General features: G+C 39.0%; 1 protein-coding gene across 9 annotated transcripts in view; it reads right to left on the bottom strand.

The window, feature by feature from the left end:
• Positions 1 to 23,871, bottom strand: part of PHLDB2 (pleckstrin homology like domain family B member 2) — an 81,340-nt gene that overhangs the window by 17,587 nt on the left and 39,882 nt on the right. For 5 of the 9 annotated variants that reach the window (XM_027648693.1, XM_027648692.1, XM_027648699.1 and 2 more), the window contains 10 exons: positions 23,610 to 23,753; positions 22,606 to 22,743; positions 12,411 to 12,539; positions 8,063 to 8,218; positions 7,467 to 7,577; positions 6,616 to 6,705; positions 3,337 to 3,480; positions 2,339 to 2,512; positions 1,496 to 1,636; positions 919 to 1,018 (listed from right to left, as the gene is read on the bottom strand). In XM_027648693.1, the coding sequence (XP_027504494.1) occupies positions 919 to 1,018; positions 1,496 to 1,636; positions 2,339 to 2,512; positions 3,337 to 3,480; positions 6,616 to 6,705; positions 7,467 to 7,577; positions 8,063 to 8,218; positions 12,411 to 12,539; positions 22,606 to 22,743; positions 23,610 to 23,753 (1,327 nt within the window). The remainder of the gene's footprint in view (positions 1 to 918; positions 1,019 to 1,495; positions 1,637 to 2,338; positions 2,513 to 3,336; positions 3,481 to 6,615; positions 6,706 to 7,466; positions 7,578 to 8,062; positions 8,219 to 12,410; positions 12,540 to 22,605; positions 22,744 to 23,609; positions 23,754 to 23,871) is intronic. The other 4 variants (XM_027648695.1, XM_027648696.1, XM_027648698.1 and 1 more) reach the window with 4 other exon arrangements.

The following is a 23,871-nucleotide window of genomic DNA, read 5'->3' as shown; positions in this document are numbered from 1 at the left end:
TCAGCATGCTTGTTCCATCCCTGTATTGAGTCATCTTGGTGCTTATGACTAACATCAGTCATCTGCTTTGACCTTTAACAGCTGCTAGCTCTGACAAGTCCTATAACAACGGGATGGATCCTATCTCAGCTCAGCCTTAGTCAGTGCAATTCTACATAAGAGCTTCTTGCACTAATACCCATAACAGCAGTGCAGATGCTGGAAAGAAAATAAATGGAGAGATGGCACTGAGGAGTGAATCCATTTGAAGATGGGACACTTATGAATAATCTATCTTATTAAAGCAGAAAATAAGTGTATTGACTCAAGTCAACAAAAAACAGACACAGAATCCCATAGCCTACAAGATCATGTTTCAGAGATGTAACTTGCTTTCAGGTCCAGAATTGCCATGTCCCTATTACAAAACGCAGCCATCTATCCACAATGGAACATATCTCTCCCTTCCTATTTTGTGGCCTGAATATTTAAGAACACTTACAGTACCATAGTCACAGCTTCTCAATTACCTGTCTGAGGAATTTATGCAGGCAAAAATATATGCCTCTGAAAAACAATTTTTAAGATCACATTAAAAAAAAAAAAAAAGAAAAAAAAAGCAACATGTAATATATTGCCTCAAAATCATTCAGAGAAATTACCCAATTAACACAATGTGTATTTTTCAATATACTTTTCTTCTTTACTGGATTATATTTGGTTACCATGTACTTTAAAACTACACGTGCACCTACGTCATAATATTAATATCTTATTTTGCCTATTAAAAAAAAATTACACTTAGAAATTGTTTTTTTCACCAAGAAGTAAATTTATTATTTCATATCTGTTGATTATAACAACACCAGTTTCAGGCTTATTTCCTGAAGAATTGAACACTGACTTTAAACAGAAATGAATCAAATAAAAAGGTCTTACCTTTGTGCATCCTTCTTGACTCTGACTCTTTGGTCATGGTTGCCAGGCAGTGAGGCAGTACGCTGCCACAGCTGTTGCTTTGTCCCAGTGGTAAATGTCCCTGCAGGAAATATTGTACATGCTTAAAACTACACTACAAGACTTTTTTTTGTATCAGCAACTTGCTTTGTCATGGGTATCAACATGTTTTCAAAGCACCTTCCTGCTGTTTGTTCATTTACAAATGAAGAGTATTTCACTTTATACATAACCGTATCTTTACCATTTGAAGGCCTTAGGTAGGAAAGAAAACGACATGTTGTGTCCCTAGAATCAATTTAAACTAGCCTTGAGATAGAAATCATGCATTTGTGATTACTGTACTACAGCATGGCATTTCCACAGGTCGGAATAATGGCTGGAAGAATGGAAGACTTTGTGTACACTCCTCTACCTTAATAAACCTGAAGTTCTTTCAGAGTAATTTGAGATGTGAATTTGGGGGATTACCTAATGCTTATGGTGCGACCTGACCTACCCTGTAACAGGATACAGGTTTTATACAGACACTGGAAGGTTATAAACAGCAGCCACGTACTTTGGATGCGGTGTTCCGTCCCAGCGTGGCGCTATTGAAGTGCGGTGACACAGACGGAGTCGTTTTCTTGCGAGGCAAAGTATCGCTCATGTACGTGCATTCCCTGTGCTGCTTCTTGCGCTCTTCCAGATTTCTGAAATGCTTCAAATGCAATTTGTTACAGTTTTGACAAAATGAACTGACGTACTTGCTCAGTTAAGCTCTATATGGAAAATACCGAAGGCAGAAGCCTGGAAAGAGCAAAATCTAAAATACAGGGTACGTCCCACTTCGCAGCACTTTCCAGGAGTTTTACAAATATCACATTAAAAGAATACTCATTAAAAAAACCCATCAAATTCATGTGCACATTTTGTGTACATGTCCCTGTACCTTTTGTTTTAAAAATTCAAGTCTAGCATACAAGTAGAACCCAATTACAAAGAAAAAGTTTTATTTACAAGTTATTCTAATGAATTGGTGGCTTAAAACCAATACAGTTTTTTAAAGGCATTGTCCAAATGTATATGAAAAATTAATTTAGGATTTCAAATATAGGCACATGAACTTTATTGTTGCAAGTCCTCTGACAGTAACAGTGGTTCTTAAATATTAGTATTTGCCTCTGCATTGTTCATATAGGGAGAAATTTTGTTCAGTAATATTCTAAAATACACTGTGTTGATTTTTAAATTATTTTTGCCTTAATGATTTTTGCCTTTAAGTGCAACACTCTGCAAGCACGATCAACTCATGATCTATCATATTACTCTAAAAACCTCACATGTAAATTAACTTCATGGCCACCATAAGAAAAGCAAACAAAACAAAATAATCCCAAGTTACCAGCTTTGAATCTGTTACCTGTTGTTGCCTGCGGTGTTTCTTAGCTGGCAGAGGTGGAGGTGTATCAGATAAAGGAATAGGATCTACATGAGTAGCCATGACCTCAGGCCAATGGACTGATGGAAGTTGAGCAATAGAGCGAGGAGAAAGAGAGTGAGGAAACACAAATCCAGAACAGAGAGGTGATCTTAGCTTTATAGAAAAAAGAGAAATTACACACAGAGTTTTCTTTTTGGAATTTCTCAAAAGATACGGCACATACAAGCTGCAGTTCTAGCACTGTGTTTGTTGCAGTGTTTAGCAGGAAAGGACATGTGTTTTATTGCAACTCCCAAGGCATACTGAGCTAAGAGAAGCAGCACAGAAATGCCAAATTCTAAACCACTTGCTACCTTATTGCAACATAAAGGTAGGTGGCTTTTACAATTATAAGGTTATTCCATTCCTTTAAAAGGGGATTTATTAAAAATTCGCTATGGTCATTACAAAGCCAAAAACATCACAAAGACTGAGGAAAGGAGAGTAAGCTAGAAGACAGACTGGACAGACTGCATGGAATAGCTAAGATAGGTAGAAGCTACCCATCTCCCACAAATATTCGAGATATACTTCTACCACCTTACAGGGGAAAAAACAAAACAAGAAGAAGCTGGAAAACATACCAAAAGAACACCTGAGAATCACTGATCCAGTCATCATTAAGCTTGTCCAAAGACCGTTTTCCAAAGATGTTTTGTGTTTGACAGGCAAAGACTGTCATTTAGTGCTGCTCGGGTCATAAGGATTCAGGTTTTTTGACCTTCAGTTCCATCTACCTCATCAAAGACACTTTACAACTGGAACAGTCCTTCAACTTTACTATTAAACCTGTTACCTGACTTGGTAACCGCCATATGGCAGTTTGCCTTCGGGTCAATTTGTTACGTGTTTAATTACCAAAAAATGAAAAATAAATAAAATAAAAAGGCACTCATGAAAAGACAATGCAAACAAAGGGAAATGTCTCTCAAACAAACCTCTTTATTTTGTGGCTGGCTCGTCAGCACAGCCGTGGAAGGCTCAGTGGCAACTGCTTCAGCATCTGTGGGGGTCTGAGTGGAAGGGGATATATTCGTGGAATTGCCATACAGCTCACTAATTTCACTTACACTGATATAGCCCTAAAAGGAGGAATTCAGAAGTTAAAAGGAGCAAAAGCCAAAAGACGTGCAAGAGTATTAATGTATCCAGTACAATGAAAGTTAGTTTTAGAGTGATACAGCCAAATATTTGTTATCAATTAAATACTTAATCACAACTAAAATAAAATTAGCATCAAGCTTTTTCAGTGCTAAATACTTGGATTCTGAAAATTGTTCTTAATTTATTTTCAAAAACATTTGTGTAATCAAAACCCAAATGTACTTTAAGTGTCAAAAAGATTTTACTGAAATGTAAATACCCATTCCAATAGAAATTACGTAGCTCTTTCTCAGGAAAGCAAACTGGGGGAAAAGGAAGGACAAATCTTATTTTTATATCCTAATTTTTTGTCCATGTTTAAATAAAATAGCCTAATTTGTCTCTTGCCTACCTGCTAAGCTAATTTGAGTAAATCAAATGATTAATGAAACTGGGAGGAACTTAGATAAGGACAAGCCATCCCTTAAATTATGCTAACACAACATCTTTCAGCTGCATTGTCTGGAAGATACTTCTGACTTTTATATCTTACCAGAAGACTCAGTTAAGATGCTGTTATTGTCAGCCCCTTAGCCATTACAATTTGATTCTTTTTTTTTCTTTTTTGCAGAGAAGATGTATGCAGGCAGATTTTGGCAAAACAGAATTAATGGATGTGCTTTGGTGTTAGCTGAAAAAATGTTATTTAGAAAATAAAATATGGATTCTAATTCATTGTGTATAGGATTCCAGGCTGAACAAAGTCAAATGTCATAATTTCTTATCCAACGAGGCTATACAAAAGGAAGGATAAATCACTGTTGAAGCAATGTCATAAAGATGAGATAGAAATATGCTTATTTTTTAAATCAAGAGGGTAAGCTGCTTTCACATTGAGAATGTGTTGAAGGGACTATGTTTCTATCCCTGTGCCAACACAGTGACATACCACTATGTCTACTCCAGCAGTTCAGTAAGAGAAGCCACAGACTAGTATAGTATTTCTTCTTTTTAAAAATGCCTAAATTTAGCAATGATTATAGAAGGCAAGTTGAAAAAAATACCAGCATTGCTATCTGTTGGCATAATTGTCAATGTATTTTATCAGTTATCTCAAGCAGATAAGACAATTCTGGAAGATAAGGTATCATACAATGAGCACAGCACTATACAAATAGGAGGCAAATCTTAATGCTGATATTATTTCACGATCTATTAAATGAGGAAACTGGGTAAGATACTAAAGTTTATCTCTCAAAACATGTGACTACAGTAAAATAGGGTCCAGTATGAATTAACATCAAACTTGCTTAATCATCTCATAGTAGCAATAAGCAAAGCTGAGCAAGTCTATGGATACAATATTGTGTTCATTTTTAAAGACAAAAGCACTGTCACCATTGTATGAAAAACATTCACTTCTGACTTACAATGCCAATGAGGATTCATCATGAGGATAAAAGACAAAGTAAAGAACAAATGACTGTGCTGTTCATTAGCTCAGGCCCCTATTACATTAGATGAATAAATGGTTTCAGGTCAGATTAGTCATCCAAGTAATTTTGTCAATGCTGAGCTTTTAACCAGCATTGATTTTCTGTGCTTATTCAAGTACTAGGATAAGCATCCTGCTTCCTTATGTAAGGCCATGTTACTTCCTTACTTTGCAGGAAGGGAGTAAGCTTCACAATGGATGGAGGAGAGTTACAAATGGGTACTTTGGTGAAGAGGGCCTGGGAAACGCTGGAGCACAGACTCGACTGATGCTTGAGCAACTGCACAGTGAGATTAACTGCTGTGTGCCAGCAGACTGTTTAACCCTGTGTGCCATTTGGTGCCTGATTTTTAAAGTGCCAGAACAGTCAGAGAGAAGTTAAACTGGACTGAGATAAACACAACATCTGGCAAAGAAAGGCATTTCTTTTATAACACAGAACCTATGGGAACACTGAGGATGAAACAGATAACTCATGCTGTTCCTTCTCTTATTTGCCTTGGAGTAAGTCCTAACTGACTTCACTGCAGTGAACAAAATGACACCACTGAATAATCCATTTCATTAAAGAGTGTAGGCTCACTTAATGTAGTTGCATTTTGAAATATGTGATTAAACAAGCCATTATGTGGATATGAAGAAAAAAACTCAGAGATAGCACCCACTCTAGTGAGAGAATGAACAGATCCATCTCTAAAAGAAAAAAAAAAAATGAAGCTTAGACTTGCTAGATGTCCTGGTGGGAGATCAGATGTCCAGGTCAGAACACACCCTAAGGGCACTGGAAGTCTAAGCATCTGCAACATGGCTTGCAGCAGGGAACAGTGCTCAGCCCCACTGGCATGTGAAGCTGCACGCCAGGAACTTGGAGACCACATAAGCAAGATCCCAATTCCCAGGTGCTGAAAGGACACATGGGTGTTTTAGACTTCAACAGCCCAACTTCCCACAGTGACACCTACATCATTAGATGTGGCAGACCTTGTTCAGGGCTTTGATACAAGCAGATCCAGCAAGTCCAGTCAGTCCTCTTAAGCAGAAGTTAATGAAGCAGCCATAAATAACTGTCAGTGTGTTTTAAATGCTAAATTTTCCACTTACTCTAGCTATTAAGAAAAGATAAATAAATATCTCAATAAGTATTTTACAAGAACAATAGCTTGAAGTCTTCAATTTAGTGCTTTTTGAAAAGAACAGAATGTACATTTGTCATGCTTTAATGCAGAGCCTTAGAATAGGGGAGGGGATGCAATGATAAAATCTACAGTGCAAAAATAAGACTGAACTGTATTTGTACTTGAACAGAGTTATGCCCAGACTCATTTGTCTTCATTTCAATGAGGTTTAATTGTCTATTTTGAGAAAATTAGACATACACACACACTCCACACACATAAAAGCAATTTTCCAAAGCAAGAGATTAAGGCAATACCAGTCATATCTGGAAGACTGTCAAGAGAAGCTATTTTTGCTCACTCATTCATCTGGACTTCCATCAATAACTTAAAAACCCTGAAATTGTATGAAATTACTTTGGAAAGATGTGATGACTAGGACTTCACTAAATACTAAAGTGCTTTTGTAGGAAGTATTATTAAAAGTTACTTATGGTAAAGTCAAAGACAGTGAAAGGCTTTACCTCTTTTAGACTATTTGGACTGACAGGAAATCCCTTTCCTCCAGAAAGTGTGGAATATTTCTTTTCCAGATTACAGAGATTTTCTTTTTCCTGTTAAAACCAGACATTTTATGTTAAATGCCAACAGTTTTGTAAGTAAAAAATAAATGCTAGTCATTTTCTTAACTGTATGAAGAAACACACTGGAATGGAAAGCTAAAATTGCACAGCAGAGTTTTACCTTCATCCATTTAGAGTAGAACTGAACCAAAAATGGAGGTGCAGAAGGAAAAGTTAGTGGAATATTTTATTTAATAACCACAGCCCAGCCAAACCAAATAAGTGTTCCTTCAATATTTTGGAAATGATGATTCTGCTCAGTAAACTAATGTGATTTTTCTCATAATTAAAAGCAAAACATGAAATGGATGTGAAGGGTTCACACCAGCTTCTTATTACCCAGCTGTTAGCTAATGTTAAGGAGCTCATCTTGTGGCCTAAGTATAGGCTATTACACACCAAAAATCTGAGCTCCTTGTGCACAGTTCCAGCAGCCACATAGGGAGCACAAGCTTCTAAATTCAGCATCCAGGTGAAGCTGAGTTCTCAGGTAGAGCCCTCTGAAAAGGGGGCACCTCTAAAACCCTTTTATATACCTAATGACACTAGCATTTCTCTTAAGAAATCTGCTGATCAATGCAAAAGATTTCTTTTTTTTTTTTAAAGGTGAATGGACATAAACCTTGTCTGACATTACACCAACTTGTTAGCTTTTGCAGAACTGATGCTTTACTTGTGCTCTACGTTCTTTTATTCTATGAAATGCTCTTTTACTACATGCTAAAAATGTCTGGAAGACAATAAACACTTACCCTTTGCAGCATCATTATTAAGTTGTTTTTCTCTTTTACAAAATGATCTTGTTCTCTTTGTGCTTGTTGGACAATATGATTGGCCTGTTTTTTGAGAGCAGAAATCTTTTCCTAATATAAAAAGAAAATAATCACAATTTATGTTTCATTTTCAAAGTACAAAACAGTCTGCATCAAGGATCCAATTCATGAGAGTTCACTGTTGATGTTCTATTATTATTTTAACAAAATCATTTAACATCAACTAACAACAACAAGCCTAAAATAAGTGTAGTTTTGTTCAGAGTGTACAAATCTCCTTTATTAAAGAAGAAAAAAATATGTTTTGGTGCTTTTTTGTAGCAAATTAAAGGGTTTGATTTTCATGTGCAAATATACAAAGAGGGCAGGAAATACTGTCGATTTACTTTCTTTTGGAAAAGTGAAGATTCGATCTGTGTAGGATATCACTGGGCTATTGTCTTTGCTCTGCTACAAAAATTTTTTCAAAGAGGAACATTTTGCATTATTTCCCAATGATGGCAGGTTGTAGAGCCATTTCATTACCTTTATACTCAACAACAAAGAACAAATTAATCGACTATTAGTGCTTTTACCTTTCTACTGACAATGCTGCGCTGATATTCAGCTACTTCATGCAGGAGCTGTTGGGTCAGATTTTCTTTCTCTTCATCTAACCTGCTTTCATGTTCAAGCTGCTGAAATTCCAAATCTTCAAAGTGTTTGCTTTCTATGTCTAGAAGATCAGCATCCTTAAGGTGGGGGGAAAAAAAGGTAATATATATATAAAAAAGTAATTGTGCTTTCACTGACACCAGAGGTACTTACAAACAAACACAAAAATCAACCTAAAATGATATTTACCTATCTCATACAACATGTTCCACCAGGAGCTTTTAGTGGCCTACTGTCATAATAAGAGAGGAAATAGAGCTAATTATTATTTTGATGTTGCTTTCTCCATCACTCCTACTGTGCCTCTTGCTAAGAAGCACCTTCAGAGTGAGGGAGCCGTTTTGCCGTGTTCAGAGTAAGCTGAAGCCTCCCAAACTGGCTGGGCAGATCTCTCTGCTGTAGCCTAACTGGGACACCAACAAAACATGAACCCATCTGCTGAGGTTGTCAGATGCCAAACCGAGAGAGCATCTGCTTACCAACTGAAAAGGACAGAAAGGATCATGCCAGTAACACCAGAGAACTGCACACAGAATTAACTGATTATGGGAAATCACACTAAAACAAAGGAGTCTGGACTGCAGTTAGAATTTCTTCAGGTCTATCCCAAGTACCAGCACTGATTTTATTAAAAGACACAGTCAGATAAGACAAAAGATATGTGGAGCCATGTGCCTTCAGCGCACTTCAGCACCTCAGCAGTGATGTCCAACCGTGTAAGTTGCTCAACCAGAGGCTGATCATGGACACCAAACTGGAGCTGAAAATTGCTCTCTGTGCAATTAAGAACTCCAGTCACCCACCCCAGCCAGTAGAGTCCAGAGAAGAGCAATGAGGCTGGTGAAGGGACTTGAGCACAAGTCCTCTGAGGAGAGGCTGAGGGAGTTGGGGTTGTTCAGCCTGGAGAAGAGGAGGCTCAGGGGAGACCTCATCACTCTCTACAACTCCGTGAAAGGAGGTTGTAACCAGGTGGGGGTTGGTCTCTTCTCCCAGGCAACCAGCAGTAGGACAAGAGGGCATGATCTTAAGCTCTGCCAGGGGAGGTTTAGGTTGGATATTAATAAGAAATTTTTTACAGAGAGAGTAATCACACATTGGAATGGGTTGCCCAGGGAGGTGGTGGATTCTCCGTCCCTGGAGGTTTTTAAGATGAGACTGGATGTGGCACTTAGTGCCATGGTCTAGTGACCATGGTGGTGTTGGATCAAGGGTTGGACTTGATGATCTCGGAGATCTTTTCCAACCCGGCTGATTCTGTGATTCTATGAAATAAGAACACACCACTTAGAGAAGATGAGATAAAACTCATGGTGCTTTTCAGCACAAGAACTGAATGCTAATCTTTCTCATGAAACATCTGTGCATTCATAATATGAATTCCTGCTTATAAGTTCTAGAATTCTGAAGAAAAAGGTTTTTTTAATAATCAAGCATCAGTAAATGCTAAGGCTCTCTAAAATAAGCACATTGTGCATAGCTTGTTACACAAGAAAACCTACATCCTGGAAGCAATTTATCATTTTAGAGGAATGCAAACTTTCTACTTTTCTAATTTCAACCTACAGCAAAGGTTAGTGACTGAGATAAGGAGATAGGTCCCTGTAAAAGTCACTCAAACCCAGCTTCCAATGTATCAGGGAAAGACAAAGGATGCAGAAACTGAAGAATCCAAGTTACTATATGAAATACCAGCAACTTCCCATTACTCTCCAAAGATGTACCCTTCACTTGTAGGAGACAGTGATCAAAAGCAAAGGCATGGGCTAAAAGTTACAGGAAAGGAGTTACCTACAATACAGAAATGCTTTGTTCACATTGGTCAGACATCTTCAGCACTTAAAACAAACAGAAGAGCTTTGCTTAGGCCATGAAAGTCAATAAATTCAGCCTATTGCATACCACATTAATTGCTACTGAGGCAGAAGAACAGACTTCAGGGAAGGCAACCGATACCCAAAGACAACTGGGAGCATTGAAAATATCCTTCCTGCCCAAGAAGAGAGTGTATATGCATTTTGGACACAGGAAAGCCAAGAGTTTGCCAGCTGCACACCCCAATCCAAACTCCATACCCTCCCTGCAGCCAGCTGCTGCAGTGAAATTGGCTGCCCACTCCCCCAGGCACAAATTAAGCTCCTGAAGCCCCTGAAGGGAATTCACCTTCACACCTTCTTTGTCAGCAGTAAAGTAGCACAACATAAGCTGCTGCAGACTCAGGTATTTCATAGAATAGTTTGGGTTGAAAGGGACCTTAAAGATCATCTGGTTCCAACCTGCCTGCCATGGGCGGGGACACCTTCCACGAGACCAAGTTGCTCAAAGTCCCATCCAACCTGGTCTTGAACACATCCAGGGATGAGGAGTCCACAGTTTCTCTGGGCCACCTGTTCCAGTGCCTCACCACCCTCTGGGTAAAGAATTTCTTCCCGATATCTAATACAAACCTTCCTTCTTTCAGTTAAAAGCCATTACCCCTTGTCCTATCACTAAAAGATCCCTCTCCAGCTCTCTTGTAGCCCAGCTGCTACAAGGGAGGCTGCTTAATGTCTCCATGGAGCCTGCTCTTCTCCAGGCTCAACAATCCCAGACCTTAGCCTGTCTTCATAGGAGACATGCTCCGGACCTCTGGTCATCTTTGTGGCCTTCTCTGGACTCACTCCAACAGGTCCATGTCTTTGCTTTGTAGGGAGTCCCAGAGCTGGGCTTATTTTGGAGGAAGAAGACTTTCTATTTTGGGTACAATACTTAGAGTCATTTCATGACTGTTCTCACACTTGATATCCATTAGAGAGCTACTGTGCACTAACTCAGTGATAACTTCTACTGCACTGACCACAGCAGCCACTGCTAACTTCCACTACAGCTGGCCTGAAATAATATGCAATAGGACTAACTGGACACTTAACTACACTGCCACATTTCAAGTTTTGTCCCACTTTCAAATCCAAAATTGTTATTAAAACAAGTTGGAAGCAACAACCAACCAAAAAAAATTTAAACATATTTCTAGAAGCCACTTGATGGTCAATAGTGAAAAAAGATTTACTACCCTCCCATAGCAACAACACTGCAGTTTCTCACAAATTAATACCTTTAAGTATGTGACTGCAGAGGAAAGGCTTGCTTTCCTTTTAAGATGTATGAGACATTACATAACACTGCCTTTTTTTTTTTTTTAAAGGTAACACAAAAATCTTTAAGCATCTCAAAACCAGCCAACTTCTTCTGTACTAACTGAGAATTTAACATTGTTATTTCCAAAGCTGGACTTTTTCACTTTTTGTTCTCTGAAACAAACAAACAAAAAACCAAAACAAGAAAAACCAAAACAAAAAACCAAACAACAACAACAACAACAACAACCCAAAAAAAACCCCAAAAATTAATTCTGCAAATAAAACAACATATAAAGAGTATTTCCTACAGAGCCTTTTTTTTTTTTAATCAGTGCTGTTACAGCCTTTTTCCTGATACAAACAATCAAGATAGAAAAAATGATTTGACTTTCTTGAGTTTGCCATACTGATGCTTTGAAAATGATTTCCTCCCCCACTAAAGCAAACTACATGTGCTGTATAGCCCACTTCACGTTAATGAATACTAAGATTTTTCCACAGAAACTAATGGTACCTTCATAGACAGTATTGCAGCTTTTTTTTGATTACAAATTATAGAAACTAAAATCAAGTTGCAATTAGACAGTATGAAAAGTTTATTTATACCAATGTGTAACTGTTGAAAATGAAAATGAAAATGTAGGACAAAACAAAGCTATTTTACTAAGTGGCAAAATCTTCAAAATTAATTTTTCCAATACAGTTCAGGCTAACGGCTAAGTTATATACTGAAAAAAAGAAGTTACCCATGGCTTCACTGAGACAGACATTTACTGGCTGATTCCTGTCTTTGCTCACACAGGTAAAGAATGATGCTCCACCATTCATCTAAACATCACAACAGCTTCCACATCACTCAGCAGGCCTAAGGGGCTAATTACAGGTAAGTAGCCCAAAACTTTAAAAACATTCAACACAAAATGATTTCTAATCCACCCATTTGCACTCTACTTGTCTGCCATCATGAACATCATCTACTATAACCATTCCACAAAGAAACCCCACCCTCGTGACTATTAAAAATTCTAAGTTGCAAATATGTTCAGACACTGGATACTTGAAAGAGAATATGTTACACTTAACTAAAAAAAAAAAAGAAAAAAATTAAAAATCAACAAAATAAAAAAGTGCACTCTTGAAACTTGCTACTAACCCTCTTCAGCTGCTGCTGTAACTGTTCCCTCATGGACTCAGGGCAATTATCAAGCTGCGTCTTCTGCTCGGAGTAAAGCTCCTGAAGCCTCTCTAGTTTTTCCCTCTCAGCATCAAGTTTTAATTTTTCCTGAAGCATGAACCAGAAAATAAACACAATTACCTTCAAACCCAAGCAGTTGTTAGTGATTATGACAGTGCGTGGCAAAACCTTAATGAACAGTTGAAGCACGTTGGTCAAAGACAGAAACCTCTTGTTAGTTGAAATGCAATGGTGGGATGCAAAATGATCAAAACAAAACATAAATCATTTTAGTGGGGTGATTAATTCTCTCCGTTGTCACTGTGTTTTGTACCCGTGCCTGGATGATGCTTTTAAAGCCCACTGCCTGTCTCACCTAATGAAAAAAAAAATAAGGAAACAGTTGCCATGTTAGCGAGGTAACTGGTAAAGCCAAGAGAGAAAGAGTAGCTTTTAGAAAGCAAAATGGATGGCAAATGACTGTAGTCTGGCAGTGAGGGATAAATGGATCTTCCCAGGAGAATGAATTACATGCCTGTGTGGCTCTGTACAGACAAGTACATTTAGCAAGCAGTGAAAAACCAGAATGAGACAGAGCTTTACAAAGAAATAACTCTGGGCCAGGAAGTCCTGTTGCAGCAGAAACACCAAGTGATCCAGCAAATTTGCTTTAGGAGACAGGAACTGTAACCTGTTCATGGGGATCAAAGGTGACAGTTTCACCTCCCTGGTCTCCACCAACTAGGTCAGCTTTCCTCTCGTTCCACACAAGCAGCAGTACTCAGCACACTACTTCTCACCCTCCAAAGCCTTTGGCCTTTTAATCTTTGTAATCAAATACTACATGATTTACTTTGCAACGCTGCTCTGAAGACTGGCTGCAGATCACTTAAAGCTACCCTGCAGACTATTATTTATCTGGGGACCAAAGTTTGGGAAACAATAAATCAGAGCACAGAGAATTCTTTTAGCACCTTTCACTTGCATCTATGCTGGCCAAAACAGCAGATGCATTTTCTTCAAATGAGCAATTAGTAACTGGAAAAAACAATATGCCTGATATGCCAGGCATAAATAATCAACTAAGTCTCTGAAGCCTGGCTCTCTGATACCTTGTAGAATAACATTGGTATAATTCTCTTTTCCTGTTTGTTGTTCTGTAGTAATGCATCTCCTCTCAGATGGTCTCTAACTCTCCTTAATAGTCAAAAATTGACAGTATCAGCCCCAAAATTTTAGCATCTTCTGGCTACTCCAAGAACAGTTCAATTCTGTCACAGCATCTACTCATTTCTCCTCTTTCCAGTCCCAACTAGTATTTAAAACCAAATGTGTGGTGTAACAGGTGCTATATGATTAGACACTCTGCATCACTCTTATGGCACATGCCATGGAGAAGGAGTGTCTTTTACTATACAGTATGTGCCATTTCAAACTGTGCCATTTCCCCAAACCTACTCTCTGCTATGCCTGACAAGGTTCTCAAACCCTTATGCATGGCAGAGGCATAGTAACATGTATTAGTTGCCTGCTGTCTTTATGATTTTATCTCTAAATCTGAGTGGGAACAGGGGCTGGGATTTAATTTTCCCAGTATTTAAAAATAACAGCAGGAAACATTTTAATCAAGACCAATGTCAACCAGATTGCCAGTGCCCTTATGCTCACTTACACATGCAGCTTCTCAGTTCATACAAGCAGATGAACAAAATGCTGAGCACAAATATATTTTTTTCAGCTTATGAAAATGAGCAACTGAGCACGAATATTCTATTACCTGGAGTTCCTGTACTAGCTGCTGTCTTACAACAGCGGCAGCAGGGATCAGAAATACAGAGGATGTAGCACGTGCAAGCTGTACAGTGAGGGAGAATCATGCAGCTCCTGAGAGATCAGCTCTAGATCTCTATCCCCAAGAAGCCCCATTTGCTGAATCACCTTTACTTTCAATACGGAAGGAAATCTATGGATAAACTGGTAGTTCCTCTCCTCACAAACCTTGTTGATCATTTAACATGCAACCTATGGTCTGCCACATTATTTCACACTTTCTTTTTCTACCCACCTTACCATCCAAAGCAGCAAGGACTTCTCTGACCTTAGCTCTGAAGACACTAATAGCTCTCTAAATGTCTATGCTCTGCAACAAGTGTGCTCATTGATTAACAAGCAAGTCAAATCTCGAGCGTGAGGAGACATCATCAGCAAGTATAAAACTCCCTGAGAATCTTGCCAGAGATACTGTTACATCCCTCAAGAAATTAGAAATGTATTCCTTTGAGATTGAAAGCGATACTCATCTGGCCTATTTATAGCATAGGAAGTGCTAGCATCTCACCAAACTGGCTCCCTTCACAATGTGCAGTCTTAACAGGAAATATCACTTTCAGCAACGAGATGCATTATATGTTTTGCAGCTGTGGAGTTAAGTTTGCTGACGTCTCAGGCTGTGCATTGGTAATCTGATAAATGAATCAATAATTATAATTTTTTCATACAGTCTTTTCCACAAATGAATCCAGACAAATTCTTCTAGAAGGGAAAGGATTCATAAGTTTGCAAGCCAAGTGCAAGATGCAGCTGAGGCAGGCCTGTGGCTGACTCCATGAGCTGTTTGCCCAAGAGAAGCCAGCAGCAGAGCTGTGAACAGAATCCATGTGCTCCTCCTGCTCATCCTCATTTAACCGCATGAGCTTGTACTTGTTAAGTATTTTTTTGCAGACAATCGCTTCCCAGCCCCAGCACTGATGCCAGAAGCACATTAACTACAGTCTGGTTGAGTCCTATTTCCAGGGAAAAAAGTAGAACATCTGGTCTTAGCCTACTGCCCAACTTGCCCTATGGTCTGCCTCTAGATGCACATTAAACGAACTTAGGGCCAGCCAGGAAGGATACAGAGCAGGGCTGATTTGGGGTTTGATGACACTGGGACACAGCTTGGATCACTTTTGGAGGATTTCTGAATATTGTGAAGGACAGCAGTAGAAAGAATTGACATGTCACACTTTCCCCCCAAGAGCACAGACATGGGATGTCAGCAAGAGCACGTGTGGTATGAACACAGACCATTACTGATTAACATGGGTCACAAAAGGAAATCAATCTTTAGATCTGGCAGAAATTATTTTAGGGCAAAGAAAGAGAAAAAAACCCCAGAATATATACCCAACACATCTCAGAGATGATGAGGACACAGAGGAGATAAAAGGATGGTTTTAAAGACAAACGTAGGCCCTAGATGAATGGGAACAACAGAAAGAAAGCAAAACAAATTGCTTCAGTGTTGTCTCCGGCGGTTAAAGATGCTCTATGCCTGATCAATGCTGCTACTTTTAAAGCCCTATGGATCTCCACATCCCTTCTGCAGAGAACTTCTGCTTTTCAGTTTGTCATTCACCACAATCTCCTACTGCAGGCAGGCTGGCTAAAACTGCAGAGCAACATGTGGCTGCATGCACATGTGCCCTCTGAACCAACCTTCTTGCATAAACTGGTAGGAACTCTGCAAAAATGGGAGTAAATTTGATGAAATACAGAAAGCTTCTCAAAAACCCAGATAAAAACTGGGGGGGGGGGGGGGGGGGGGGTGGAAGCAAACCCAAACCCCAAAGATAAGAACCCTATCATTTTTACCAGGTCACTGTGAAATGGCTTGTATGGCTAAGTGAATTTGGTTCACTGTACAAGCTTCCAAATCACTCCACAAAAAAACACATGAACAAAAAACTTCCAAAAATCAAGACGTGTCATTTTCATACAGAAATGGCAAATAAACCTATAAGACAAATGGAAGAAAAAAACCTTCAAACCTGAATGTATTCCCATCTAATAGGCTCTTAACTTTCAATGCTGCAGTCCGAAGTACTCCACAGTCTTTCTCAGTCCAACCCACCTATAAATCATCTTTTAAGATAACAACATTTGTAACCCACACTAACCTTCAGATATGCATGCTCTGTTTCTCATTACAGAATCAGTCTCACAATTCTCATGGGTTTCTGAGAAATAAGGAGAAGCACATGCAGTTCTTTGAAAAGCTTCTCCACCACATTTTCATGCTTTCACCTCTAGCCAGACCTTTTTCTTTACACTGCAAAAGAACATCCTCCCCTTCTCCAAAATAACCTACTGCAAAAGCTAAAAGTGGAAGAGAAAGATGAGACTACAGAAAATATTCCTTTCTACCTGGAAATGGTGTGGTGCTGCTGGCTTTGCCTATTCAGTAGTAATGGAGAATAAGTGGAAAAGCAAGAAAATTTTATTTGAACACTGATGAAATTGGCTTAACCCTTCCCATGAATTTGTATGAAAATAGTCTACTCTCTAACAAAAAAGTAGATACAAAGATAACAACAACAACAACAAAAAAAATCATCTGCTCTTCAGTGGTTATCCATTGAAGGAAGAGGGCAAGTGGTATATTTGGGGAAAGTGTTAAATGTGAGGTCTACCAACTTGTCCAGCACTCTGGCAAATTAAAAGCATTTACAATACTGTGGCTGATACAAATCAGACCACATACAACTGTTTAAAAAAACAAAAAAAACCAGTTGAAATAAAAGAGAGCCTCCTGTTCAAACTGTACGTGCTCATCTTCTATATTTTCAGACTACTCTTTCTTACATTCCTCGGTCTCTTTCACGACAGAAGCATAACACTTGTAACAATTTAACTGCTTGTCGTTAAATCTCTGTGGGTTTCATGACAGAAGCCATTAAGAGGAAAGAGTATGTCAGGTGTATTAAGAGGAGCATAATAAGACAGAAGAAGGTATTTCACAATAGTTCTTTTTTCTGTATGAATGGTAACTAATTTATTATATAACTGATTGTATTCAGTGATGGCAGAGATCTCGATATTTCTGTTTTGGGTGCATGCATAAAGCTACTGTTAAAAAGCATTTTAAACCAGAGTAAGCAATCTCTCTGCTTTAAGTAAAAGAAAAAAAAATTCACAATAAGTGCACACATTAACTTGCTACTAAGACAACTCAAGTTTTTTGCAGTTTCTAAGCTCATTCTCTGACCATTGTAATGTCTTGTTCTAATGAACAGGTGGGGAGGCAAAAGAAAAGCCCTGACTCATGAGTGTAGAAGAGAAAATAATCATCCAACCAGCAGAAAAAAAAAATTTCAAGTTAGAAAATTCAAATTCTGTATAGCCTTTAACATCTAGATGACAATAGGAGGATTCCCATTAGCAGTATAACCCATTCTGCTATTTCTCTCATGACTGTTTTAAAAGAAAGCTTGCGAATTCAGATTTTTCTCCTTTGGTCTTTGTAATCATCTTTATCAGTGTTCTCTCTACAAGATATCCTTATGTGGTTACATCCAGTGTATGCAAGTATGCCTCAAAACCCTTAATCTTTTGTATTGTGTCTTAAGGAGGTAGATAATGTTATGGACATGACAACTCATCCATATGAAACACTTATATATTGCTGAACTGGAATCTGACCAGGATATATGAGACATAAATTTGTCAGATTCATCAGGATAAGAGCAGCAGGAATTTTGCATTCAGAAGAGAAAGGACTGAGGAGAGACCAGCAGTATATTTAACATGTTCTTTCCTCGACTCTCTTCTTCAAAGTCTTTGCAGTACTAATTCAGCAAAGAGGTTGAGTTCTAAGTGTTTTGGCATGTCTGGGATATTCTGTTCATGACTAAAAAACATTTCCACAAAAGCATGTGGACAAAATTAAATGTATTCCAAAAAAAGATGAGTTATCTGCTGCCAGCTGCTCCTGATTTCTGCCGTTGAACAGAGATAGGAAACCCTGGTTGATAAAAGAGTTCCAAAGGCATCATGACGTAAGGCAAAGCTCCTCCAGAAGAACAGAAATAATTATCTTCTAAAAAAGTCTCAACTTTTGCATAAATAATTGTTTTGAAACTCTATGCCAAAACTCCCATTTAGCTATGACTGCCTCCCACAGCACTTCTGCTGAATTCATTATTAATTTCCAGTTACTCCAGTATATATGTGCTCACTGATCTTTTCTTTCTTTCCCTGGCTACACTGTTACTTTTAACCTCATGCTTTAACTTGGAGACCTCAGGCATGGGGGATCATTAAGCATCCTTCTCCACGTATGCTGGACTGCATTTTTTAAAATGGCACATATTAAGGAAGCACTGTATGAAAAGAAAATACGTTGCAGAACTGGATAACATTCAAGCAGGTAAATGCAATTTTCTTCAGCTCCCTTACAGACAAATGCCAATCCTGAACTAAGTCTCATGAGCAAAGATTCACTGGGAGGAAGTTGTAAATGTAAATTCCACCATGGGCCTGAGGTGCTGTTCCACTGCAAACAATACCATCATTATTGTACACCAACAGTACAGTAACATGAATGCCTGCTGTGTAACTACAGGGAGCTGGGCCTGGATGGCAGGGAAAAGGAAGCTTGGTTCACCTGCTTGCTTATTTCTGGGTCTGTCCAGCTCAGCTCTCTCCAGAACAGGCTGTGCTCAAGGTATTTTTCTCAATATCTGCAGCACAGCTCCTTCCCTCAGAACTTCAAGCTGTATCTGTCAAATTGTGTTCGTAGTGACTTATCAGGGCTGCCCCTGCGTAAGTGGAGCTTGTGATTAATTGCTTAAATGTTGATATTCCCATATGTCCCTACTGGGCACTGGAACAGGTTCCCCAGGGAAGCAGTAACAGCACCAAGCCTGATAGAGTTCACAAAGTGTTTGGACAATGCTTTCAGGCACATGGTGGGACTCTTGGGGATGATCCTGTGCGGGGCTAAGAGCTGGACTCGATCCTTGTGGGTCCCTTCCAACTCAGCATATTCTGTGATGTAGCTGGTCACCTTCTTCTGTGGATAAAACCAAATATGTAGTGCAAGGTAGTTAAAAAAAGAAAAAAAAAAAAAAAAAAGAATGAAAGATTGTAAGCTTTTCTCAAGAGGCACAGCCATGGAGGCAAAGTGGTACCTTCCTCCATTACCCTAGCAAGGTTCCCAGCATAGGTGAAAGCACAGGCCCTACCAAGCAGCTCTGGAAGCAGCTACCCCAGTCATGACAACTGAGTCCTGACAGCACTTACACCTGACAAAGAGGCACCACAACCAGAACTACACCACGTCCTGCAAGAGTGCTAAAAGGTTCTACCATCTTTTAAACATGGCAACCACTCATAGCTCTTATTTCTAAAACCCAAGTAAATCAACACTAATTTCTTCGCTCCTTACATTTTGAGTGGTGGCATAGTCACGACGGCAAGGGAAACACTCCCAACTCACCCCAGGGTGTGTGCTACATCATCTTTTCCACCAATTAATTCATTCTTCCTCACCATTAGTCCTGCCACATGTTCAGTAGGGTTGAACACAGGACTCGAATGAGATCAGGATGCAGTTTAACATATAACATACAAACCTGCTCACAAAATACATTCCTGATGTACAAGCGAGGTGCTGGGACACAGAGACATTGTACCAGAGCAAAGAGCATGCTGACACAGCCTGAAACTAAACTCACAACTCTCCTGCCATCTGCCTTCAAGTATGTTTTCCAGTCAATTCTTTTACCTCACAAGGACTAGAAACTGTGGCTTTAAAATTGTGCGAAAGTTGGCAGAACTTTGTGTCCTCACCTAAATGAATTGTGCATGAGGCATTATAAAAAATAAATCCAATAATCAGGTAGAAGGTAGTACAAGAGCTTCTACCGCAGTCCATTTCAGGTACATAACATGGTCCAATAGTTAGGCTGTAGTTTGTGATTCCTCTTTTCAAGAATTTCACAAATTTTTCAAACACGTGCATGGGTAAGGATGAGACACAGCCAGGCAGGGTTTTCCTGTCAAACAGGTGCCAAGATCAGTGGCAGATTCCATGAGATGCTCAAGTCTCTTCAGGGACAAGTGCCATCATGTACGAGACTAATGCCCCACCATCATTTCACAAGTCAAATGAACTCTCCCTCTCACCTCCAGACAACCAACACCATGTGGTGTATTAGGGTATCACTCCCTTACCCTGACAGAAACTGTTTGAAATATGGGACACCAAAAGCTTCTTGCCTTGAAGCCCCACCAAAACCAAGACCCCAGGTATCAGTAGGGGTGAAATATTCAGGCAACTAATAAAAATCGTGACCACCCTGTGGACAGTGGGACACTCGTTCTTGCAAAAAAACCCACAAAAAGTACCATCAGCAGAGTGGCTACTGTTTCAAGCCAGCCCAAACTTTTATTTGTTGACATGATCAGTGCCATCTGCTTTGCTGGCTGACACTACTTTCTCCAGAACCCTTCAGCTGTCACTTTATATTTTGCCTGTTCACAGAGGCTCACGTCCCATTTCTATTTTAAACTTTCACTTTTATGCAATGCTTTATTCCTACAAAGAATATTTCAGCATTAACTGAGCCATGGCTTTAAGTTTAGAGGACACACTCACAGCTGGGGTTTTTTATTTTGTCTGTTTAAAACAAAAAGAAACACAAAAGACAAGACAACTAATATTTTGTAACTGATCTGCCATGCTTCATACTGAAAAAAATGTTCTGAGTGAACTTGCCTTTTAAATAACAACATGCTTTTTCTAGGCTGCTTTCCATGTTTCAGTTCAACTGAAAATCTAAACTAGACTCGGCACTTTTATTTTCTGACTGCTACATACTAATGTTCTATCATATGACTGCAAGGAAATTTAAATGACCTACAGATTTTACAGTAATTTCCATTAGCTTAATTCAACTTTGAGGCTACTAGAGAACCAATATAAAAGGCAAAAGATCTCTTGAATTTCTGGACATGTTATTTTTTACCACTTACCAACCAAAACTTCTAGCAGCATCCTTCTGGAGGGTATCTGCTCGCACGATCCTATCTGCCCACTTTAAACTCATCTTTATACTAAAAAGCAAGAATGAAACATGTCCCATAGGCAACTTAAAACATGACCACAGGTAACACTGAAAGCTGCAGGATCTGTGTGGAGTACACACGAACAAAAAAAAGTGCAGGCAGGGAAGTTCAAACTTAAACTGGATTGTCTCCCCACAGAGCAGAGAAGTGGGAGCAACATTTTCCTTCTCAACCACAGGCTTGATGAGCACAGCCACAAAATGGCAGTCAGGCTCATGACAGGGCAAGCAGAAATCAAAGACAAAAAGCTCAGAATAAAACAATGCAAGCTGTAAGGTGAGAATTAAGTGGGAACTGCAAAAGTGCTAAAAACATGCAGCTTGTCTAAGAAAAAGCAAATAATGCAGAAGACTTCCAGATATTTCTGGAAAGCTTAAAAAAGAGGAGAGACTAGCTAGAGCGCTTCCACAAGTGACAGGTCTAAGTTATGAGGCAGAGGATGAGATTTAAAAAGGAAACAACACTGGCTGAAATTCCTGGAAAAACTTCCTGACCTTGAAGTATTATTGGCCCTGGCATATCCCCTGTGGAGAAGGGAACTGCATGCCTGGAGAGGCCAGTGAAGAGCCTGGTGCAGGGAACTGGCAGCCCATGGCTTGAGGGGGACAACTTCATCTTGCAGGCCCTTTCCATTTCTACTCTTAAAATCTTATTATAGTGCTATCCTATTTTGGAACATGTTTTGCTATATAGTTGAGAGCAATTAAGTACCTGACTGTATAGGAAAACTAATTAATTCCTGGGACTTAATCACAGAGAGAATATTCTACAGTACTAAAACTGTCAGTCAGCAAACAAAATTTAAAAAATGATTGCTTTAAAATTACATAATTGACAGATGTCTTATACATCATTCTATACAATAATAGAAAAAACCTGCAGCCTTCTTTCATTCTGTTTCTTTGTTGAGAAAGGATTCTTTTTCTTTTTTTTTGTTCTCCAAATTATATAACCTACAATGGAACAGCTCAACTAGTACTGTTCTTTTAAACAACAGATAACCCAAGTACAAACTCTCTCTCTAGTTTTTTATTAATAAAAATTTCTTTACAGTAGATCAGGCCTTTTTACTTAAGCATACTATATTTTGCTTGTCAAGCATACCTTGGAACACATTACTGTTAAAGGGAAATGATGGTGAAGTAACTATTTTTTTCTTCCATATTTATCAAGTAAATTTACTTATAGACAATACTTCATAAAATAACTTCCATCAAAGTTAATCATATAAATATATTTTGGAGATCAAGGGGAACAGAGCACACAGCTAAGATAACTGAATTACCTTTGTCTTTTCACCAATAACATTTCTCTCCAGTTCAGCTATTTTTCTGTTTAGATGATCCAAAATTTCCTTCTCTTTCAGCAGCTCTGTTGTTTCAGATTTCTGTTCCCCATCCAAAAGGGCACATTCCATATCCAACTAGGAACACAAAACATCTTTCAGAAGCAGTCCAGACTCAGAAGAAATCTTGATACACATTATTTTCTGGGGGAAGGGTAGTGAGTTGGTGATTATTCACAAGAGAAGTATTTTAAAAAGAGGGGAGGGGGGAAAAATGTTTTACTGCCACAGAAGTTAAAAAGAGATCACAAATCTCAGAAGAAGGAAAATTGAAACACAAAATACTGCAAAATAAAGTCCAAACCAACTTTAGCTTGAAGATCCTTTTTTTCCCAAACTACTTATTTTCTATCTCTTCTCTGTGCTCCCCCCTGTTATGATACTGTACTGTCTCTGTGCCCAGCTCAGTCAGGAAACCCTTCTGGAACAGCTGTTCCTTTCCTGTTGCTGATAATTGGAGCAAGCAAAACCCAAATGCCTGGCCAGCTTAGTTTGCAACTGAGAGATTCCAGAAGTCAAGGGGGTGTCAACACACCCTTGCCACCGTAAAGGCAAGGAGGTTTGAAAGGAAGTTGTCTCACTTCCTTTCTCTTGAAACAGTCATAGGAGATACCACCATAAAACTCCCAAGTGACACAAGGCATTTGGATCAGCTGAGTGGCTGTTAGACAAGCAAGATTGTTCCAATTCCACTTAGGAGTGTAATGGTTACAGCTGGGAAACGCTAACCCCACCATCATATCCATCTCCCAGCTGGGGAAAAATAACCTTCATAACAGGAGACAGCCAGGTCTGTGATTCTGTGCCTAATCCTGGTGAAAATCACAGAATATGAAGGCTTCATACATCAGGGAGTTCCCCACATACTCACTGGACCCATCAGACTTGTACTATGTAGACATACGTAACAAGCAAGACATTCAAAACCAAAACATATTTCATACCTCCCTCGAGGATTCATCCATCTGGTCATTTAAATCTTTGATCTTCTGCTCAAGCTCTTCCAAGTTGTTTAGTATTACTATGCGCTCCTCCTCCAGCTGAACAAGCTCCTGCCTTCTTTGCTCATCACTGGTGCATTCTGGTATCTGCAGTTGCACACCACGAGAGGTTCATTAGGAAAAGAGTTAAACACTGTCTTTTCTTCCCCTCTTCATATAGTTTTCATTATGGACAAGTAGAGCACTACTGGTTTTGAACCCATTA

Source organism: Corapipo altera, unplaced genomic scaffold (genome assembly GCF_003945725.1).
Source record: "Corapipo altera isolate COAL_440 unplaced genomic scaffold, ASM394572v1 58, whole genome shotgun sequence".
Lineage (NCBI taxonomy): Eukaryota > Metazoa > Chordata > Aves > Passeriformes > Pipridae > Corapipo > Corapipo altera.
Note: the sequence above shows the minus strand (reverse complement) of the source record. Positions and strands in the feature narration are given on the sequence as shown.